We start from the raw sequence: 23,162 nt of genomic DNA on the forward strand, positions 1-23,162 counted from the left end.
ACCGAAAGGTTAAAATCCTTTTCAGAACGTGTACAATTCAGTAGGTTTTAGTGTATTCACAGTGTTGTACAGCTGTCGCCTCTATGCAATTCATTTTCATCCCTCCGAAGTGAAACCCTGTACCCAGGAAGCAGTCAGTCCCCCTTCCCTCTCCTCCTGGCCCCTGCAGAACAATAATCTGCTTTCTCTCTGTGGATCTACCCATTTTGGAAATTGTATTTAAATGGAATCATATACTGTGGGACCTTTTGTGTCTTTTTTTTTTTTTATTTGTAGCTATCCCAGTGAATATGAAGTGGGGCATCTCATTGTGATTTTGGTTTGCATTTCCCTAATGACTAATAAATTTGGGCATCTTTTCATGTGCTTTTTGGCTATTTGTATATCTTCTTTGGAGAAATGTCTGTTCAAGTCCTTTCTGCAGTTTTTAATTGGGTTTTTGAGTTGTAAGAGATCCTTATATATTCTAGATACTGGACTGTTATTTAGAACCGTTAATTAGATATATAATTTAAAAATACTTTCTCCCATTTTGAGGATTGTCTTTTTACTTTCTTGATAGTGTCCTTTGACGTACAGAAGTTTTAAATGTTGATAAAATCCAATTTATTTTTCCTTTTGTTGCTTATACTTCTTGGTGTCATTTCTAAGATTCCATTGCTGAATCCAAGATCATGAAGACTTACTTCTATGTTTTCTTCTAAGAGTTTTATAGTTTGAACTTCTACATTTATGTCTTTGATGCATTTTGAGTTAATTTGTACATATGGTATGAGGTAAGGGTCAAACTTCATTGTTTTGCAGTGGTTATTCAGTTGTCCAGGTGCCCTTTGTTGAAGAGAGTGGCCTTGGCACCCTTGTTGAAAATCAGTTGACCATAGATACAGATACATGGGTTTACTTCTGAACTTCCAGTTCTGTTCCATTGATCTGTATGTCTGTCCTTATGCCAGTACCATACTGTTTGGGGAAACCCTGGTAGCATAGTGGTTAAGAGCTATGGCTGCTAACCAAAAAGTCAGCAGTTTGAATCCACCAGGCATTCCTTGGAAACTCTTTGAGGCAGTTCTGCTCTGTCCTATAGGGTCGACTCAGCGGCAGTGGGTTTTTTTGTTTGTTTTATTGAGATAATTATATGTTTTTTTCACTTCATTCTACTAATATGGTTTATTACATGAATTGATTTTCATATGTTGAACCACCCTTGCGTTCTAGGATAAATCCCACTTCATTGTGGTGTATAATTCTTTTAATATCATACAGGATTTGGTTTGCTAAGTATTTTGTTGAGGATTTTGTCTCGATTATCATAAGGGATATTGGTCTGTAGTTTCTTTTCCTTTGTGTCTTTCATGGCTTTGATATCAGGGTACTACTGTTAACCTCACAGAATGAGTTAGGAAATGTTCTCTTCTCTTTTTGGGACAAGTTTGAGAAGGATTAGTGTTCATTTTTCTTTATGTGTTTGATAGAATTTACCAGTGAAGACATCTGATCCTGGACTTTTCTTTGTTGGAAGTTTTTTGGTTATTTGTTCATTTTCTTCACTTGTTAAAGGTCTATTCAGAGTTTCTACTTCTTCTGGAGTCTGCTTTGGTAGTTTGTATGTTTCTAGTAACTTGTCCATTTCATCTGGGTTATCTAATTTGTTGGCATAATTGTTCATCGTATTCTTTTATAATTCTGTTTCTATAAGGTCAGTAGTAATGTCTTCATTTTCATTTCTGATGTTAGTAATTTGAGTCTTTATTTTTTTGATCAGTCAAGGTAAAGGTAAAGTTCTGTCAATTTGTTGATCTTTTCAAACAACTGTTCGTTTTGTTCATGCTTTTATTTTTCTATTCATTATTTTGTTTAGACTATCATCATTTCCTTTTATCTGCTTTTTTTTTGGATGTGATTTGTACTTTTTCCTAGTTCCTTAAGGTGGAAGGTTAGGTTATTGATTTATGATCTTTCTTCTTTTTTAGTGTAGATGTTTACAGCTATAAATTTTCCTTTGAGCACTGTTGTAGCTGCATCCCCTTAGTTTTGGTATGTTTTTCTTTTTTTTCGTTTTAAAGGGTTTTCTTATTTTTCTTGTGATTTCTTCTTTGATCCATTGACAGTATAAGGATGTATTGTTTAATTTTCACATATTTCCTGCTGTTACTGATTTCATTCCGTTGTAGTCAGACAAGATACTTGTTTGATTTCAGTCTTTTTAAATTTATTGAGACTTACTTTATGGCATAACATATCATTGGTCCTGAAAAACGTTACAGGTACACTTGAGAAGATCATGTATTCTGCTGTTGTTGGGGTAGGGTGTTATATATATGTCTGTTTGGAGCCTTGGTGGTGCAGTGGTTAAGAATTTGGCTGCTAATCAAAAGGTCAGCAGTTCAAATCTACCAGCCACTCCTTGGAAACCCTGTGGGAGCAGTTCTACTCTGTCCTATAGGGTAACTATGAGTTAGAATTGACTTGACGGCAATGGGTTTTTTTTTTGTTATTGTTGTTAGGTAGATCTAGTTGGTTTATATTTTTGTTCTGTTTCCTTGTTCTTCTTCTGCCTAGTTCTATTTATTATTGAAAGTAGAGTGTTGAAGTCTCCAACCATTATTGTTGAACTATTTCTCCTTTCATGTCTGTCAGCTTTTGCTTCATACATTTTTGTGCTCTGTTGTTAGGTACGTAAATGTTTATAATTGTTATATTTTCTTGATAAATATCTCTTGTATTATTATATAACATTTTCTTTGTCTCTTTTACCAATTTTGGTCTTAATATCTACTTTGATATGTCACCACTGTAGCTCTCTTTTGGTTACTGTTTTTATGGAATATGTTTTTCGTCCTTTCATTTTCAAAATATTTGTGTCTTGGATCAGGAATGAGATTCTTGTAAACAGCGTATAGTTGGGCCATGGTTTTTATCCAATCTGCCAATATCTGCCTTTTAATTGGAGAGTTTATTTACATTTAATGTAGGTACTTACAAGAAAGAACTTCTGCCATTTTGCCAATTTGTTTTTTATTTGTCATACCTTTTTTGTCCCCAGTCCTTCCATTATTGCCTCCTTTTGTGTTAGATGGGTGTTTTTTAGTGTACCATTTTTGATACTCTTCTTGTTTATTTTACCGTATTTTTAAGTTATTTTTTAGTGGTTGCCCTGGAGATTACAGATAACATCTTAATACAGGAAATCTAATTTGAATCAGTACCAGCTTAGTTTGAATAATAATAAAAAAAATTTGCTCCTACGTAACTCCATTCTCTTCCCTTATGTTATTATTGTCCAAATTACATCTTTATATACTGTGTGCCCATCAGCGTAGACTTATAATTAATGTTTTATATGGTCTTTTAAGTCATCTAGGAATAAAAGAGGCATTAGAAACCAAAAATACATTAATGCTGACTCCTGCGTTTACCCCGTAACTACCTTTCTGGGTGTTCTTTCTTTCTTTGTACGGATTTGCACTAACTGTGTAGTGACCTTTCATTTCAGCCTTTAGTATTTCTTCTAGGGCAGGTCTGCTAGTAGCCGACTCTACTGAGTGTCACCTCTTTGGGAGTTGTCCTAATTTTTTTTTTTTTTTTTTAATTTGGAGGGGCGTTTCTTTGATCAGACCTCCCACCCTTTTGGCCCCACCTTTGTGTCTTGTCTCTTAAATTAACATGCTAAGCTCAGTGGTCAGTGAGCTATAGCTGGTGGTCCAGTTCTAGCTTGTGACCTATATTTGTATAGTTCACTAGTTAAAAAGATTTTCACCACTTTTAAAGGGTTGTAAAAATAATAGTAATATATGGTAGAGACCATATATGGCCTGCAGAGCTTAAAAGTATTTACAACCTAGTTCTTCACAGCAAAGTTTGCCAACCTTTGCTCTAAGCTATTGTTATTGTTAGATGCTGTCAAGTCGGTTCCGACTGATGGCGACCCTGTAGGACAGAGTAGAACTGCTGCCCCATAGGGTTTCCAAGGAGCGGCTAGTAGATTTGAACTGCCGACCTTTTGGATAGCAGCCGAGCGCTTAACCACTGTGCCACCAGGGCTCCATCTCTAAGCTATTGGCAGATACCATTTGCTCTAGCACTTTTGTCTGCTGGTGATTAGCATTTTCTTGTGTTTCTGGCCCCTTACTATCCTGTCTTCTATGCAGTTATAAATCAGTTTTTATATGTTAAACAATCTTAAGTGTGTCGTCCTGGGATGGAAATTGAAAATTTATTTTCCTGTCATTAAGCTGGCGTTTTTTTTCCTTTTGCTTATGGCTTCTGAGTGAGGAAGACCAGTTTATTTTAATCTTGTAAAATCTTTGATTCTAATACTCTTTGTACATCTGGAAATAAATAGTCTCTTATTTATTATTCTTACCTTATTTTACTTAGTTAGGGTAATGGCTAACGTAGCCTTGAATTTTATAAGATCTAAGGTATCATGTATTTAACAAGGGAAAAAAAAATTTTTTTTCTTTTTTTTTTTTTTCTTGTTAAATACATGATACCTTAGGTTTCTGCAGCTAAAAATGTTGCATTTTTAAAATATTCTAACAGGCAGCATAGGCTTACCCTGTCTCACTAATTCTCACCTACATTGCATATGATGATTTAGAAAATATTTTAAATATTTTATATCAGAAAAGATACCTCACTGTTGTTTTGCCCTTTTTTAAAGTCGTTAAGATTGTTGGATGAAGAAGAAGCAAGTGACAATGACTTAAGAGCCAAATTCAAGGAGCGCTGGCAAAGGACGCCGTCCAGTGACCTGTACAAGCCTTTAAGAGCAGGTAAAGATGCCCACGATGTTACTTTCACTTGAATAAATTCCAGTTTGGCCCCCCCCCCTTTTTTTTGCTTGATTAAACGTTTTTTTGCTGACTTATTACTCTTTTGCTAAAACTGCTATTATGAAAACTCAACAGTTTTTCCTCAGTTCAGTGTTGTTTAAGACAAAAAAATACAAAAGTAGTTAACATTCGTTGTAGAAAGTTCAGATTCTTATGAAAGGTGTAACGTGAAAAATAAAACAATCTCATAGCTCCCCTTTTCTAGTCCGAGGCCTGCGCATTTTTAAAAATGCAAATGAGGTCATATTATATGTATGGTTTTGGTAATTCTTTTTTACTTAATGAGTTCTGGATAGTGAAAGATGAGTTTTAATAGTTACTGTATTCTTATAGGAATAATGAGCGCCTTCCACATTTGTTTGCCAACTGTGGCTCCCCTCAAGGAACTTCCGTAAGCGCTGCTATGCCAGTTTTTTTACATACTGCCGTAAAATAAAGTAGCATAGTGTGCTTACAGAAGTACTTCTGGGGTGGGGGGAAGATGTGATTGCCAAACAAATGTAGAAGGTTTGTGTTATTGGCATAAAAGTACAGTACTTTGAAGCCAAATTTAGTCTTTTAAAGACTGATGATTAAGATTTTGTGCTTATGGTAAATTATTATGGCTGGAGACGTCTCTCTCTAAAAGAATTTAATGCTACAAAGACTTTTCTAAAAATACAGGAACTGTTCTTTTAAGTCAAGTAGAAGCAGTGATCTTTTGAGAGAAGAATACTTTTAAAATTGTTACTGTTTTTGGAGTGGATGATTTCTTTCTACATTCATGTCTTATGGGAAAAGATGAGACTAATATATAGCTTTTACTTGGTGGGCAGTAACCACCAAATGTAATTTGAGGTCTAACTGTGCCCTTGCTTTTATAAATGATTTTGTCGTTTTGCCAGACACAGTAATACAGAGAGTGACAGGAACTGTGTTTTAATTTATATGGTGAGTTGGAGCCTGTATTGGAGCCTGTAGAGGAGGATGATCAACAAAGTCGAGGCCAGAGCTAAAAGTACAACCACCCCAACAACATTATCCCTAGATTCAGTGTTGTGATTGGGAAATTATTATTTTTTTCACCAGAGGGTGCCAACTTTAGAACCGTTTTGGATAAAGCTGTACAAGCAGATGGACAAGTGAAAGAACGTTACCAGTCTCACCGTGACACCATTGCACTTCTCTGTAAGCCAGAGCCCGAGCTGAACGCCGCCATTCCTTCTGCCAATCCGGCAAAGACCATGCAGGGCACTGAGGTGAGGAGATAGGTGTTGATGTGGGTGGCCGTCTGCTCGGGAGAGCTCTGTTCCTGCCATTACATACACTGAGCTGTCAACTTCTCTCTCATTGTCATGTTGTTAAATACACTGAGCTGCCAGTTTCTCTCTCCCTGTCATGCCATTACATACACTGAGCTGCCAGCTTCTCTCTCATTGTCATGCCATTACGTACACTGAGCTGCCAGTTTCTGTCTCACTGGTGTGTTTTTAAAGATGCAGGAGTAAATTGGGGTTGTTACAGGTAAAGCATTATTATATATACTGTTCAAAAAAAAACCTCTTGAAAAATGTGAATTTCCTGGGAAAGTAGATCCCACAAGTTATCAGTGGTTTTCTTTACTTGTGTTTTTGCGTAGAAGCCTTTCGTCTGTTTATTCATTCAGGATTTACTGGATATCTGCTGTGTGTAAGGCAGTATGCTAGGTGCTTTGAAAAATCAGCAAACGAATCATACAGTCTTTACCTTCAGTTTGTGGTCGACTGTGGAAGACCAGACATGTACAAGGGTAGTTGTAATGCGGGGTGGAAGTTAGAAGTGCCCCAGGGAAGGTATAGAAGGCCTGCTGTGGAGGTTTAAATGATGAACTGCTTCCTCCTCCTAACATTTAGAGGCCTCTCTTAAGAGGCTCCTTAAAGAACTGGTACATGGTGAAAGCAGAGTAGACGGGCAGAAAGGGTGAACGTGTAGTGGATCCAAGAGGACTGAGTGAACGTAGCCACAGATGCTGGGCTTGACAGCGACAGGTTTGGTTTTTTGGTTTGGACACTATTTTTAGGAAAACAAAAAACCCAAGCCAGTAGCATCAAATCGGTTCTGATTCATGGCGAGCCCATGTGTGTCAGAGTAGAATTGCGCTCCACGGGGTTTCCGATGGCTGTGATCTGTCAGAAGTGGATTGCCAGGCCTTTCTTCCGAGGTGCCCCTGGGTGGATTTGTGCTGCCTTCCTTTTAGTTAGTAGCCAGATGCATAACTCTTTGTGCCACCCAGGGACTCCTGTTAATATAAAGAGGCGTTCATAAATCATGTGGATGTAAATCGGAGATTGTCTGGACTGAATAGGAGGGGTACAATTCTTAGTGATATGAAGAGATGTACGAGAACCCCCTCTCCATCTTCCTCTCCTAGCATGTAAAATATATGGTTTATAACTTTCTATATCTCTGTCTTTGTACTTTTTCTGCATAGGACATTCTCTTTCCGTATATATCTCTCTTTCCGCCTGCATCCTTATCTCTGTGTATTTGTATATCACTGTCTGTCTACACAGGCAAAATACAACATCTCTTTACCTGGCATAAATCATACCTTCCCCTCCCTCACAGCACAGCAGGGAAGCCAGCATAGTGTAGAGTGGTTAAAGGATGTTTTGAAGATGGGCAGACTTAGTTCTCAGACGTCACCTCTGCCGCTTGGCGGTTGTATAATCTTGGGCGCGTTACTTAATTTTTCTGAAACTCAGTTTCCCCATTTGTGAAATTGAGATAGGAATATATATCCTATGGGATGTTGTAAGGAATACGTTAAGTTATATATAGAAAGTGTTTAGCATAGTGCTCGGCACATGATGCACGCTCAGTGAGCAGCTGTTGCCGTTATCACTGTAACCTGAATCCACTGAAGGTATGGCGTCTATATCTAAACAAACCGGACGTGCAGTTCCTGTGTGGCTGGCTGAGAAACCGCCTCTCCGGCCCTGCGAGCCTTTGTGAGTTTATTCCATTCTTAAAATTTGCTTTAATTTTTGTGAGTTAAACCGAGGTTTCTTATTTTTCAGGTTGTACATGTCTTAAAATCCTTATTGACAAACCTTGATGAAGTGAAGAAGGAAAGAGAGAGTCTGGAGAGTGATCTGAAATCGGTGAATTTTGACATGACAAGCAAGTTTCTGACTGCCCTGGCTCAGGATGGTGTGATCAATGAAGAAGCTCTTTCTGTTACTGAACTGGATCGAATCTATGGAGGCCTTACAGCTAAAGTCCAAGAATCTCTAAAGAAACAGGAGGGACTTCTTAAAAATATTCAGGTGAGATTTTACTCAAAAAGATTACAGAAAGAGTCAGCATGGGCTAAATCTATGTTTAGGAAAATGAAATGAATGGAGCCCTGGTGGTGCAGTGGTTAAGAGTTCGGCTGCTAATCAAAAGATCGGCAGTTCGAATCCACCAGCTGCTACTTGGAGACTCTATGGGGTCAGTCCTCCTCTGTCCTGTAGGGTCACTTTGAGTCCAGATAGACTCAACAGCAGCGGGTTTGGATTTGGGTTTTTTGATATATTTAAGGGGATGATACATTTGTATTTTGCAGAATTTAACTTAGCATGTTAGCTTTAAAAATTTATGAAAGAAAGCCACATTTCTGTGGCTAAAATGTTGCTTGTTACTTAGCAATACTAGATGCTTCAGATATTTGGGGTTGCTCAAGCTTTTAAAAGCTTCGTTTGTATTTTTTTGCTGTGTGAGGGAGAAGTAAGCATTGGAATTATCGATACCTGTAATTATGTGGCTAACACACATAGGCTTCAATCCTTTTTTTGAAAATAATGCAAAACTAAATAGGCTGAGACATTGGAAGTTAGTATTTGAACTTAAAAACGAGTGATTTGTACAACAAGACTTGAAAATTTGCCTTTAGTAGTTAATGTTCTGAATTAAACATTGTGTTTCCATTTCTGAATATGATATCTACGTGTAGTATAACCAAAACCAAAAAACCCCATTGCCGTTGAGTTAGTTCCCACTCATAGCGACCCTGAAGGACAGAGTAGAACTGCCCCACAGTTTCCAAGGAGCACCTGGTGGATTTGAACTGCCGACCTCTAGGTTAGCAGCCGTAGCACTTAACCACTACACAACCAGGGTTTCCACGTATAATATAAAAATATTATACTATATTTTTAGAATTTTTTATATAAAAAACCCAGTGCCATCGAGTCGATTCAGACTCATAGCGACCCTATGGGACAGAGTAGAACTGCCCCATAGAGTTTCCAAGGAGCGCCTGTATACTATAAAAATTTTCTAAAAAGTATAAAAGTTTTCATCTTAATTATTTCTTGCAAGTGTTAATAGAGATCTGTAATCATTCTTGGTTGTGTTTGACACCCTTTGGGTTTGCGGTGTTTTCACTTTAAGGAAAGATTTCAAGCCACGTGATTTCCCAGAAGAAATGTTACGTCAGGCGTTTCTAGTAACCCCTGCATATGATCACATATGATTTTCATAGTTGGAAAAGGTGTCTAAAAATGTTATGTACCATATTAATTTTATTAAAAAAGTTAAACATATATATTTCCTTTAACAAGGTCTCACACCAGGAATTTTCAAAAATGAAACAATCTAACAATGAAGCTAATTTAAGAGAAGAAGTTTTGAAGAACTTAGCTACCGCGTATGACAACTTTGTTGAACTCGTAGCCAATCTGAAGGAAGGCACAAAGGTATGACTGACTGTTAGAGATGTGAGAGTGTGGGTTTGGGGAAGTTAACTGGTGTTTCCAGCCTCTGGCTTATTAGCTTTAACCCCTTCTCCTCTGTGAGGGAGATTAGGAACGTTTTAACGGAAGTGGTAACATTTCGTGTGAATTTTTGGAAAACATTTCACCAGGCAGAAAAGGGGTGCGGTATAGGCATTTAGGGTAGCAGGAATTAGCACGGAGATTTCAAAAGCCAGCGATTGTTCTTTTGGGGGCTGGGAAGCTGGCCAGTTTGAGTGACTTACAAGGGAACGGGAGTAGTCAGAGCTGATCTGTGGGGCAGGAAGGGCATGGCTTTACGTTCGGTGCTGGTGGTTTGGGTGATCATAGACGTGTGACCTGCGTGGGTCTCAGAGTGCTAACTTACGAAATATGTTTTAAGTATTTTCTTGACTCGTCCTCTATCGAAAGTTTAGGGAGATGCTTATGTTTATTTTTACTGCTCTGTTTTTGAGGGAACAAACGATTTTTATGTTTTTTAGATGCACAGTTCCTTTGGTACTTTAACTCCATATTGATCGTTCAGTAAGCTTATTTTGACGTAAATATAGTAGGTTTGCTGCAGAACCCTCTGGAGAGAGGGTAGAAATACTACAAAGCCTTCCAAGTAGAGAGAATAGTAAAATGCCATTTTAATTTGGTTTAAAATGCTTTGCTCAAATAGATAAGCCGAAAAATCTCTCCAGAGGCCTTTGAAAATTCTTCCAAGGATACCTGAAATGATTCCTGCATCTCTGAAGTGAATGTGCTCATCTGAACCTTGCCTTGTCAAACAGGGTTAATGTCTTCCTTAAGTTACAGTCGTCCACTTTTCTGTAGGAATTAGGAACAGGTTCAAAATCATGAAACTTTTAACTTGTTAACCATTTAATTTTTAGTTAAAATGTTCTCTAAAAATGATTTTACTGTATTTTCTTTAGGACTCTTAGGTGATACTTAACATTTTTAAGTTTTTGGACTGAGTAATTGGTTTGACTTTGTATCCCATGAAGAGGATTTCAGTTCTTCGGTTTTTTTTTTTGTTTTTTTTTTTTAACTTTTATTAAGCTTCAAGTGAACGTTTACAAATCCCATCAGTCTGTCACATATAAGTTTACATACATCTTACTCCGTACTCCCACTTGCTCTCCCCCTCTTGAGTCAGCCCTTTCAGTCTCTCCTTTCGTGAGAATTTTGCCGGCTAGTTCTTCAGTTTTAAACCACTGTTGATAAGTTATCTTTAGATGGTGTTCCTCCCTAGATTAAAAATTGTTATGGTGTATTACTTATCTTTGTTCTTCGCTTCTAGTTTTACAATGAGCTGACTGAAATCCTGGTCAGGTTCCAGAACAAATGCAGTGATATAGTGTTTGCACGGAAGACAGAAAGAGACGAACTCTTAAAGTGAGTGTGTTTCGTGTATCAGATTGTGCTTAAGTTGTTATTCTTTTAGAAAATCATACATGGAAACTTTTGCGGTGAACGTGGCAGCGTGAGACAGCAGTGTCCTTCCATTTCTCCGGGTGTTTTTTAAGCAAACAGCCACACTTGACAGCACACAACAACAACAGTCTTTTAAAGCTTTTGTGTCTGGCGATACACATAGCAACCATGAATTTTCCAGCCTCTGGGGCTTATTGGGAAGCTCATGTACCACTGACAGTGAGAGCTGTTGCCAGGAAGGGAAAAACAAATTTTGAAAATAATGCTACACATATGTACCAATAGACCCCAGTGGGGACTCTGGGATGTAATTCATGAGACTTCATACGTACCACCGAACACTTAGTAGACTTGTGGGAGGGGGCAAGAAAAAAAAACATACTATCTACCAAAAATTCAGGCACACTCAGTGATTCAGCATGCTTCTATTAGTGAAAACACGTGGTAGCAACAAAAAATACAGAGCAGAAAATAGTTGGGTCACCAAAAGATTAACATAAAATATCTCAGTGCCACGTTTCTTTGAATATCTTCAGAAACTTTTCCTCTAGAAATTTTCATAATGGTGTGAAAGGTTAGTGATCTTACTTGATTAGTGTTGTCTTGGATACATTTTTTTTCTTTTACATGTGAAAAAGAAGGGAAAAAAAAAAAAGACCTGGTATTAACATAAAACCAGACCCATTGCCATCAAGTCAGTTGTGACTTCTAGCGACCCATAGGACAGAGTAAAACTGCCTCGTAAGGTTTCTAGGCTGTGATCTTTATGAGTGCAGATTGCCAGGTCTTTTCTCCCATAGAGCTACTGGTGGATTTGAACTGCCAAACTTTTAGTTAGCAGCCAAGTGCTTAACCAGTGCACCACCAGGGCACCGTGAGGTATTATATATGCTTTGGTATTTCCATTGTGTTCATCTCTAACATTTTTGTCTTTAACAAGGGACTTGCAGCAGAGCATTGCCAGAGAACCTAGTGCTCCTTCAATCCCTACCCCTGCCTATCAGTCCTCTCCAGCAGGGGGGCACGCGCCAACCCCTCCAACGCCAGCGCCAAGAACCATGCCGGTTAGTAAGCAGATTGATTTTTAAAACGGAGGTTTTGCGTTCGTGACAGTTCGCTTTCTGTAAGACTAAAACATTGCTACAGCAGAGAGAGTCGGTGATCACCACCTTCATCGGGAGACCACCCTTCTCATCACTAAGTGCCTCCTGGGGTTTTACCATGTGAGGAACCACACAGTGTCACTCATGAATTCTTGTCAGCAAAACGTTTAAACGGAATAGAATCAAGCCTTTAAAACTTTGTGTTTACAGCAGATACAGTGATAAGACAAGTTAAACAGTGCCCCTGGGAAGCAGTCGGATAGTCCTGTGAGACACCTGGCTGGGTCTTTATAGTGGTAAATAGGGCAGCTTGAATGTGGGCTGGGTACCTGGTGATACTGGGAATCATTGTTAATTTTCTTAGGGCCGAAATGGCATTGTGATGATGTCTGAGTCTGTCCTCATTCTTAGGACTTGTGTTCTGGAGTCTTTAGGGCTAGTGTTATGAAGTCTGCAACTTATTTTCAGGTGGTTCTGCAAATGCATAAACAGATAAATATGTGGGTATAACTGTAGCTAAAGCCAATACGCAGGATGTTAACAGTGACTGAATTTAACTGGTGGATATGTGGTTGTTTGTTATACTATTCTTTAAGTTTGATGTTTTTCATATAAAAAGTTGGGTGAGGGGGAGTGCTCAATTGTTGGTGGGAGCCGTAAATGATTAAATGTTAGGTATCAGGAAGAGAGTGGTGACTGCGGACCATTCGCACACTGGAGGATTGCTTCTCAACTATGATCAAGTTCTAGAGTAAGCCAACATTTAAGAATGGAATTAGAAATATATTTGGTTGGATTCTGGAATTCCCCATGAGTCCTCATTTATTTTAACTAATAGCACTTTGAGGAAATAAAAAACATTTTGTGGTAAATGCTGACTTTTCCTTACAGCCTGCTAAGCCTCAGCCCCCGGCCCGGCCTCCACCTCCTGTGCTTCCGGCAAATCGAGCTCCTTCGGCTACTGCTCCGGCTCCGGCACCAGCCCCGGCTCCAGTGGCTACCGGGACCACTGCATCAGCTCCGTCACAGAGCCCTGGTTCAGCTCCCCCTCCCCAGGCCCAGGGACCCCCCTATCCAACCTATCCGGGATATCCTGGGTAAGGCTGGAAACATCGTGTGGTGCAGCAGTTTGGCGAATGTTGTTTCTAGCTCTGGTTAGCCTTTTAAAACGGGATCGTCCCTTCCTTAAACAGAGGGGTCATGAATGTGAATGAGTTACATTGTCTGCTTATCCAGAGATAAAAATGTTATTGTCACTTATTTAAGTACTTGAATAGCCATTTCCAAGGCCTTTTTGTTTCATTTATTAGTTTTTTTTATTTTGGCATATATGTTTATTCATATAAAGAATTCAGTAAGTCTTTCCTTGGTCATCTTTAATAGGTGTTAAGTAGATAGCTTCTCTGAACATAGTGCAGCGAGACTGATGAAATCCTGTTTGTAGCTGTACCTTGAAGTCTCGGCATTCTGATAGTGTTTAATTTAGCTCAGCGTGAAAAGACGCTTTTTCACAGTCAGCTTTCTCTGCTGTGACTTTCTGTTCTTCAGCAGCTGGACGTTTCACTCCCTTCTAAGATGTACCCAAACATTGTGTCTTCTAGACGCTAGAATTCTGTGAACAGTAAATGTGTGTACATTGCAGTGAACGTTGAATCTTGTGGACCAGGGAATAGATTCAGATTATTTGTTTTGCTACTTTAAAGTGAAAGGTTTCCGTCTTTATTTCCTGCAAATAGAAAGATAAATATATGTTTGCAGTTAATAGTTGAATGTTTAGTCTTATTTCCTTCAACAATACTCTTTTCTGGACCGTATTAAATGCTCGCTCGATATGCGTTTATTTCAGTGAATAACAGCATAGGGTTGCTTTTCTTTAACAGGTGAAACCTCTTTTTTCTCTCTCCACTGTTCTCTCATAGACTGCAGAATGGAGAAAAATGGCTTTCTTTAAAAATACTGGTTTTAGAATAAGCTTGCATCCTTTCCTAGCGTTTGATTTATGATGCCATTTTTTTGTTCTCTTCTCCCATCAGGTATTGCCAAATGCCCATGCCCATGGGTTACAACCCTTACGCCTACGGCCAGTACAATATGCCGTACCCGCCGCTGTATCACCAGAGCCCTGGACAGGCGCCGTACCCGGGACCCCAGCAGCCTTCCTACCCCTTCCCTCAGCCCCCGCAGCAGTCTTACTTTCCACAGCAGTAATGTGTCTGTCCAGAGGCTCCGCTGGTTCAGTTCAAAGGGAGAGAAATACCAAACCTGCAATAAGTATACTAAACTCCGCGCTCCGGTTGATCTAATGCACTCCTGCTGTGCCGAATGCAGCGTGTAAGCCCTCGGCGTCGGCGGTGGAAGGCTAAACGTCCCGCGTGCCCCAGCTCCACTTTTGATTGCACACACGAGACTTCCTGCTGTTGGCGGCATGAACACTAGGTATAATAGGATTTGAAATAAATTACACTACCGTTCGTAAAAAAGTTGAAAATAAGAAATTAAACCCGCAAGTGAAACGCTTGAAGCTATTATTATACTTCATACCTGAGGTGTGGCTGGGACATCAGATACTTAGAATGACTTTTTAAGTACTGATATTCAGGAAAACTTAAGTTTTCTTTCTCTTTTGGTTTATTGATTTGGTTTGATTTCCCTGATACTATTTTGAGTAATCAAGACATTGTAAATCCTATAATTTAAAAATAAATTACTTAAGAACAGTTGTCATTGTTATGCTTTGTCGTTATTCTCATTCCTGGCTAATGTCTTTCTGGTAGTAGCCTCTGATTCTGTATGTGCAAAAGTTAAAGGGATGCCGTCTTCCAGTGCCTGAGTAGTGCAAGCTGGAAGTCAGGCTCAAGGAAAACTAGAAGAATAGAACCGTAATTTATCTTTCACATGCTGATTAGTGAATTAATTTTGACATTTCTTTTAAAAAGTCCTATAATGTGGAAGAAACACACAACTGCTACCAAAGATTCTTCAAATAAAGCTACAAATATGTATATTTAAGTTTTACTGTTAACTTCTCCAAGAAATTGATAACAAATTCTGGTAATCTTTTTTTTTTTTCTCTCATAACCTGGTTAACATAAATACGTGTCACTGACAATACTGTCTAATGTAATGGAATTGTCTGAAGAAAGTTGAGCTGTACTCTGCCTTTCTGCCACCTAACTGTCTGAACTTAACCAACGTTTAATGCACAATGTGAATGAATGGCTCTAAGACCTTCCGTTTTTATGCCACTAAGAGAATGGACTGTGTTATAATCCAGGGAATACACAAAACAATTGCTTGGGAACACATGCCGACTCTGGAGTAAGCTGTGGGCTTAACAGTAATCGCTGCTGTTAGGGTTCCTGATCACTGTATAGACCTCAGTAAAGTAGTGAAGACTTGCGTCACCGAATGTAGAAAGGAGCGGGTTGCCTAGCATCTCAGTGGGAGCTCTCCTGCGGGAGCTTCGTTTGTGAACACAGTAGGCATTTGAGCAGATGGTCAATGAATCTGTTGATCTCTTGAGTTTTAATGCCGGCCCATTCTTTCATTATTGTTTTGTCTAAATGATACTGGTACTTGATCCACTGTTGTTCTCTTTGACAGTTCAGGTTTATTTTCAGTGTTAGCCTGAAGGTATGATTGTAAGAGGGCATGGATTGGTTTAAAAATACGTGTATTACTTAAAAAAATCTTATTGTATGTAGAAAACTTGGAGGCCTGTTACTTCAATATAAATGACCTTTGATTACGTGGAATATTGAAATTGATTTAAAGTCCAACAGTTAAGTCTTGGCAGAAGTAGTTTTTTTTACATATTGCTAAGTTTTAATAATATGGATCCATCACAGTGTGACATGGGCGCGTTTGTTGTATAAATGGCGTTTAAGTTCCGCATTCTTATTACTCACGATACCATATACTAACACAGGACACTCAGTGAGAGTTTGGGATATCCCAGATTGCTAGTTTATAATTCTTACTCATGCAGAAACAACAAAACTGGCCTGAATATTCTCTTGGGGGAAGAGGGCACTAAAGAAAAGGGTAAGTGCATCCAAGGGCCAAGAAGAGAAGTTCCGGGGCCAGGTAGCCTGCTCCTTGTGCTTAGCCAGGCCTGCTCCTGGAGAGCCACAGGGACATCGCTCAAGCTCTAGGGAAGGAGGCCCCGCAGCTGCCTGTGACAGCCTCTTTCAGCACACCTGACTCTGCACCTCTGTTAGCAAAGTCTTTTTTACGCAGCAGCCCAGAGCCGTTCTCTCCACTGTGTTCACTCACCCCTAAGTAGCTGAAGATACTTCCTTTTGGTCACCCATGTCTAGGTGCACGTGACCAAGTTTCTGCAGCCCCTCACTGCTGGGTCTGTCTCCAAAGGCATATCTGGTTTCAGTAATTACCATCGCTCACGAGAGGAGGCTTTCCTCATGGCTATTTCACATTCTTGTTAAGGAGCCGTGGTAACACGGCTGCTAACTGTCAGGTCGGCTGTTCGAACCCCCCAGCCACTCCACAGGGGAAAGATGTGGCAATCTGCTTCTATAAAGATTACAGCCTTTGAAACCCTATGGGGAAGTTCTACTCTGTCTTATAGGGTTGCTATGAGTCGGAAATGATGGCAGCGTTTTTTTTTTTTTGTAAAGGAGAAGAAAGCCCTCGCTGAGATTGTTACTGAACTTCTTTATTCTTTACTTAGCTTTCCATGTATCACAAATACCCTAAAGTTGTTGTGCGTAGTGCTGCGCAGTTGGAGGTAGGTGGAAGGTGTCACTGTGGTTCAGGCGTGTCGTGTACATGGTTATAGTTAGGCTCTTTGATTATCTTCCTAAGGAAAGGAAACCATCTCCAGGCCATTTACGTTGGGTTTTGGAGTACCATTTTAAGATAGATTATACTTAAAGTAATGAAACATTGCATAGAGGACCTAGTTGGAAGTGGGGAAAAAGCCATCCAACTTCTCTTACTCCTAGTTGGAGACATGGCCTGACCTCTCAGTCTCTTGTCAAGTATTGGTCTAAAGAGAGCTAGTCCTTTGCCCCTTATTTTTTTAATTCTCAGTTAAGAAAAGTAGTACATTGCTGCAAACCAGTCAACCTTGTTGAAATACTCCACACCCAGACACCCAGCTTCTTTGCAATTATTGTTTCCCCTCACAAATCTAAGTAGTTAACAGAAAAAAAAGGGTGAGGTTTCACAGCCTTGTGTCCCTGACACCTCATCCCAGTTGGCCTTTCCAGCCAAAACAGATTTTAAAAACACTTTCCATTAGAGCTTTACAGTTCACAGAGTGCTTTCTACACATTTCTAATTTCACAGCTGAAGTAGAACACAATCTGTAAGTAGATTTTAGTTTGCTAACGGGGAAATAATTTTTTTGTTATGGTCAGTATATCTTGAATCTTGCTCTATAATCTAGTGGCATCTCATTTTTAAGACTTCCACAATTATTAGTTGATTCGTAGTACAGAATAGGGTACAAAGTAGAAAAAAAGCAATGTTGTGTTATAATTGCTGGTTTAAAAGTAGACTTTAGAACTAAATGGTCGATTATAAGATTTACGTGGAAGAGTAAAGAAGGAAAAATTATATTTTTAAAGAGAAGAGAATATTCAGGCTTTATTTCCAGTATGAAGTTTATATTTTTAAAAAAATCCTATATTATCACACCAGAGATTTTTGATTCTTTTCTGGTTACAAAGCATTGCTGGTAGTTGGATTATATTTTTACTGTATTCATTTCTCTTAGGGGGAAGATTGTAAAGAAACAAAAAGGTTCCAGATGAATGTATCCTAGAAATAAAAGTTGAAAGATTCTTACTTATTTGGAGTATGAATTCTTATTTGAAGTGTTTTCTCCTTTAGCTTTGTGAATTTCCAGACTTCCTTTGACAAATGGTGTGGCGGGAAATAAAATGCCCACCTTGTACGCAACCGTGAAAGCGGCCGGGTGGTTTAAATGTTTCCTTGTAGCTGCCAGCCTGTGATCTAATTCTGTGCATCGGCTGTGGTTTTTGTTAAGATTTGCCCCGGTCCTTTCAGAGGAATAATCTCTCCTCAGGTACCATTTTTCTGGGTTAATTTTTGAAAACGGTCAGCAAGATTATCATCTTAGTTGATCAGGGAAAGGGGGATGGTAGAATGTGTTCATTTTTTAAAACATTTACGTATTTTTACCTTCTTCCTAGATCTCCCATGTTTTGAGGTCAGAAGCAACTGCTTTATTATATAGCACAGGATACTCAAGTTTTACTGGAAGACGTGTTGATTTTCTGTGTTTGTCAGATTTGTTGAACAGGTGCTATCCAGCAAATGAGCCAGTAGCCTGATGCCCCATTCCATATATTGAAAACATACAACACTTGGGCATAGTTACACCTTGACTTTGTCTTCGCATGTCTGGTATCTTAAGGCCTGTAGTTTAAGTCCACCAGCTGCTCCTTGGAAAGCCCATGGGGCAGTTCTACTGTCCTATAGGGTCACTACGAGTCGGAATCAACTCAGTGGCAATGGGTTTGGTGTTTTGCCACCTGGCAAAGAGAGCGTGGAGCTGACACTGAGGGGTGCAGGAACCCAGAGGAATGGGCTGAGAGACCAGTGGGACCTAAGGGACAGCTCCTGGAATTTGGGTTCTGCTGAAGCCTGAATGGAAGGGGTCTGAGAAGCTGTGCTTACTTGCACTGCTTGGGAGCTGCCTTTGAGCAGATGTCAGCAGCCCTGGGGGTTTAAGAACTCAACCAGGCCTGCGCTCAAGAGAGCAGGCCACCGCCGACCAGCATGTCTGCCTGCTATGGGGCGTGTAGGCACGTGGTCGGCCTTTGATGCCTGTTGGCATGCCTGCTGGCTGGGGACCCTCGTTTCCCTGAGTTCTGGGACCCCAATAGCCTGCCTTTTTCCTAAGTTGCCCAAGTGCCTTGCAACTGAGCCAAGTGAGAAAGGGAGAAGGTGAAGGGTCCTATTACCATGATTTCTGAAGTTCTGTTATTTTTAACTGTTTCAGGCTTTGCATACTTCGAAGCCGTTTGACTCAAATTCATGTTATTTGTGTCTATCATGAACAAGAAGTGACCTTTATTCTTTTTGCACCTTGGGTTATATTTTGTTAATGTCACCACTCTTGCTTTTTGTTTACTTTATTACGTGTACCTTGGTTTTCCTCGTTGCCGTTGAGTCTAAAACCTTGGTTTTAGAGATTGAGGTTTAGTTACTTGATCCAATCTGCCCCAATCCTTTTTTTTTCTTAATTAAAAATGTTTTTTATGGCAGTCTAATAGGGAAGTATGGAGCCCTGGTAGCATAGTGGTTAAGAGCTCAGGTGGTTAACCAAAATGTCGGCAGTTTGAATCCACCAGCTGCTCCTTGGAAACCCTTTGGGGCAGTTCTGCTCTGTCCTATGGGGTCCCTATGAGTTGGTAGTGGGTTTGTTTTTTTCTGGTTTGGAATAGGGAAATATAACCAGTTGGTAATTTTGTTAAAATCATAATTTATATGCTATTTTGCCATTTTGTCTGATATAAACATTTTGTGTTTTCTATTTCCTTTTCCTGTCTTTCATTTCTTGGGTTATGTTTTCTAGTGATTTGGAACCATTTTTGAGGGCATTAGTCGACTATTGTCTTCCCTCCTTTCCTCTGCCAAATCTTTAGTGTTTTAAAATGGCATTATTTTTACTTTATGCATCTCGATTTGAACCCTTGACCTTTGCATTCAGCCCCCTGTATAACAGAACAAAATACTGCCCCGCCTGGCACATGCTCACAGTCATTGTTATGCATGAGCCCATTGTTGCAGCCACTGTGACAACATAGTCGCTTATAACCCAGGAATAGCTGGGCCCTCTCTGTCCCCTTCTCAGGGTGGCCTTTGAACATTCAGGAGGTTTGGTCTTGCCTTTCTTAATATCTGCCTTCCTCAGCTCCCCCAGATGCGTGGGCTTCTCTGTTGCCAGTGAGCAGCCGTGATTCCTGATGAGGTCCCCCAGCAGACCAATGCCCCCTTTGTCCACTGGAACCTGGAAGAAAAGGGATGAAGAAGAATGGCCCCTTCAGCCTCCACCAGCCTACGACAGTAGACTGGACTGTATGATATATTCTTAAAATTAGTTCACTCTTTGAATAGATAATACTTGCATGTGGTACAAAATTCAAAAGCTATAAAAAGGTGTGTGTTAAAAAGCAAGTGTCCTTCCTATACCCACCTCTCAGTGACCCAGTTTGCACCCTCAGAGACTTTCTGCTCCCAGCGCCCAGAGCTCCGGTTGTGTTTAGGTTTATAAACTCCCAGAAGCGGAGGGTGTGACCTTCTATGGGAAGGGGCACTGTGAATTGTGACAGTTGGATCTAAAACCAAAATCTGCCTTGGATTCTTTCATGGAGGGCATACACACACACGTGGCCGTCAAGTCGACTGTGACTCTTGACGACCTTATAGGACAGAGCAGAACTGCCCCGTGAGGTTTCCAAAGAGTGGCTGGTAGATTCGAACTGCCGACCATTTGATTAGCAGCTGAGCTCTTAACCACCGCGCCACCAGGGCTCCCATGGAGAGCAAAGCCTGCATTCTTAGCTGGAAACCTGTGAGAGGTAGTTTTAAGTTCAGCTACCCCTGACATTAACCGTAATGACAGGTGTGAGTCACCACTAATCTCTAATCCGACTGTACTTTGTGGTTTTTCGTAATTATCCAGAGCACGTGTCATAATCATTTACACAGATTTATATTTTAGACCCACGTTTTCATCAAGAAAACCTTTAATATTGAATCATAGAAAATAGCTGTGTTTAAAGAGGGACCAGAGCGTAACGTTAATTTCCTTTGGAAGTGCGGTAGGCAGCATTAGAATAATGGCTCAAGGATGTTTCATCCTGATCCCCTGGACCTGTGGATATATTAGGTTACAAGGCAGAGAGGAATTAAGGGTGCAGATAAAATTTAGGTTGCTAATTAAAAAAAAAAAAACAAACCCACTGCCGTGGAGTCTATTCCCACTCATAGAGACCCTGTAGGGTTTCCAAGGCTGTAAATCTGTATGGAAGCAGACTGCCACACACCTTTCTCCTGAGGTGGTTTTGAACTGCCAACTTTTCGGTTAGCAGTTGATGGTTTTAACCACTAGGTCTACTTAGCGTTGCTGATTAAAAAAATTAGGTGGCCTTAAAACAGGGAGCTGAGATTTTCCTCTGCTTTCTCCTGCCCTGGAGGGTGGTGGGCCCCACTTCCAGGAGGGGGCTTCCAGGAGGAGGCCACACAGGGCCCCTGCAGCCCAGACCTATATACATAGTATGGGACCCTGCAGTGGGCACCTCAGCCAAGGACAGCGGGCAGGGGCTTGAGTTTGGAACAGCTGAATGTGGCCTGCGACCACAAGAAGGTGGCCTGGACCATGGGGATCTCTGGATCCGAGGAGGCAGATGAATTTCCTGAGTGCCTGCAGGCCCTGAGCAGCGCTGGAGGCACCTGCTCAGCTCATCTCCTCCCACCCCTCCAAGCCCTGCACCCCCAAGAAGGGAGTGGCAGGGCTGGGAGCTCAAACTGGCCGCTCCGCTGACGGGATCTGTGACGCCCATACAGAACGCCCACAGGGAGAAAGCCTGGCTCATCACACAGGAGGAGGAGGACTTCAAGGCATTTGCCAGTCCTGCCTGGTCTGTGCCAAGGCCTGGATCCCAGCAAAGAAAGCCAAGGAGGCCGCAGAGCAGATATGGAGAAAAAGCAAACCTGTGAGAAACCTTTAATAAAAAAGGCAACAAAGCCTCTAAAAAAAAAGAAAAGGGGAAATTATCCTGAATTGGGAGTCCCTGGGTGGCAAAATGGTTTCTGTGCTCATGAGCCAAGGAAAGCGAGCAGCAGTTGAGACTGGAAAAGGTAAGGGGACGTTCTCCTTAGACTCCAGAAGGGAAATAGTACTGTTGACACCTTGACTTCGCACAGGGAGAATCATTCCAGATTTCTGACCTCCAGAACTGTAAGATAATAAATTTGTGTTATTTGAAGCCACTGAGTTTGTCGTAAGTTATTACAGTAGCCGAGCTCTTAACCACCGCACCACCAGGGCTCCACTACAACAATGGTAGGAAATGGATTCCTTATGACTTGGTGTGGCTGATTAGCAAATAATTTCCTGGTTTAGCTTCCTGGGTTATTCTGAATGAATGGAAGATACTACATCCGTGAGCTTCTCTCATCAACAGAAAGGCAGGGATACGTGGAATAGTGGTGGCCCCACAAAGGTCGTCTGGGTTCAGCTGTTGCCTTCATTTCCTTTTAATGAAAGAGCATTTGCTTCCTAAAGGAAGAGTCACTCTCTTATTTCATATTTTGTTTTCTCAAAGGGGCTCTTCACATCATTCCCTTCCCATGTCAGTTTCTTTTGTTATTTTATGGTGTTTTCAGACGGGAAATAGTATGTAAGTTTGAAGTTGGGAGCTCTGAGGGAACTCTGCACAAAGGGAGACATTTTAAAACTTAGACCATAGTGGTGTGCAACAAATGTCTGCTGCTAAACAGATATTTCTTTTTTTTTTTTTTAATTGTGTTTAGGTGAGAGTTTACAGTGCAAATTGGTTTCCTCATTAAAAAATTTGTACCCAAATTGTTTTGTGACATTGGTTGCAATCCCTGCATTGTGTCAGCACTGTCTCCCTTTCCCTTTCCAGGCTGGGTTCCCTGTGTCCATTCCTCCAGTTTTCCTGTCCCTTCCTGCCTTCCGGTCTTTGCTTCTGGGCAGGTGTTGCCCACACTTGATTGAACTAAGTAGCATGTTCCTCACAGGTGTTATTGTTTGTTTTATAGGCCCAATCATCAGCCGTAGAGGTGGATTTAAGGAACGGCTTCAGTTCTGAGCAGGGTGTCCAGGGCTTTTACAGGTAATCTTGTACATTTTTTACTACTAAAATCCAGATTTTTCTCCAGGCAAAGGCCTGTGTTTAGTAAAATTACCTGAAAAGGCATGAGCCTCTGGAAGAAAACACTCAAATCTTTCTTAAGCTCAATTTATTCTCTCCATGGGTGTTTTGATAGCCTTCAGGAATTCCTGTCATCATAGATGCTGGACTGCTCCGTGTACTTCCTTTGTA

General features: G+C 40.4%; 1 protein-coding gene across 2 annotated transcripts in view; it reads left to right on the forward strand.

Moving 5' to 3' along the window:
• The window catches only part of PDCD6IP (programmed cell death 6 interacting protein), a 65,538-nt gene extending 44,598 nt beyond the window's left edge, over positions 1 to 20,940 (forward strand). Inside the window, exons 11-18 of one of the 2 annotated variants that reach the window (XM_023554853.2) lie at positions 4,664 to 4,775; positions 5,904 to 6,073; positions 7,874 to 8,122; positions 9,401 to 9,535; positions 10,860 to 10,954; positions 11,934 to 12,057; positions 12,988 to 13,193; positions 14,130 to 20,940. In XM_023554853.2, the coding sequence (XP_023410621.2) occupies positions 4,664 to 4,775; positions 5,904 to 6,073; positions 7,874 to 8,122; positions 9,401 to 9,535; positions 10,860 to 10,954; positions 11,934 to 12,057; positions 12,988 to 13,193; positions 14,130 to 14,304 (1,266 nt within the window). In that variant the 3' untranslated portion in view covers positions 14,305 to 20,940. The remainder of the gene's footprint in view (positions 1 to 4,663; positions 4,776 to 5,903; positions 6,074 to 7,873; positions 8,123 to 9,400; positions 9,536 to 10,859; positions 10,955 to 11,933; positions 12,058 to 12,987; positions 13,194 to 14,129) is intronic. The other variant, XM_003415709.4, reaches the window with a different exon arrangement.
• Positions 20,941 to 23,162: the final 2,222 nt, after the last annotated feature.

This window comes from Loxodonta africana, chromosome 27 (assembly GCF_030014295.1).
Source record: "Loxodonta africana isolate mLoxAfr1 chromosome 27, mLoxAfr1.hap2, whole genome shotgun sequence".
NCBI lineage: Eukaryota > Metazoa > Chordata > Mammalia > Proboscidea > Elephantidae > Loxodonta > Loxodonta africana.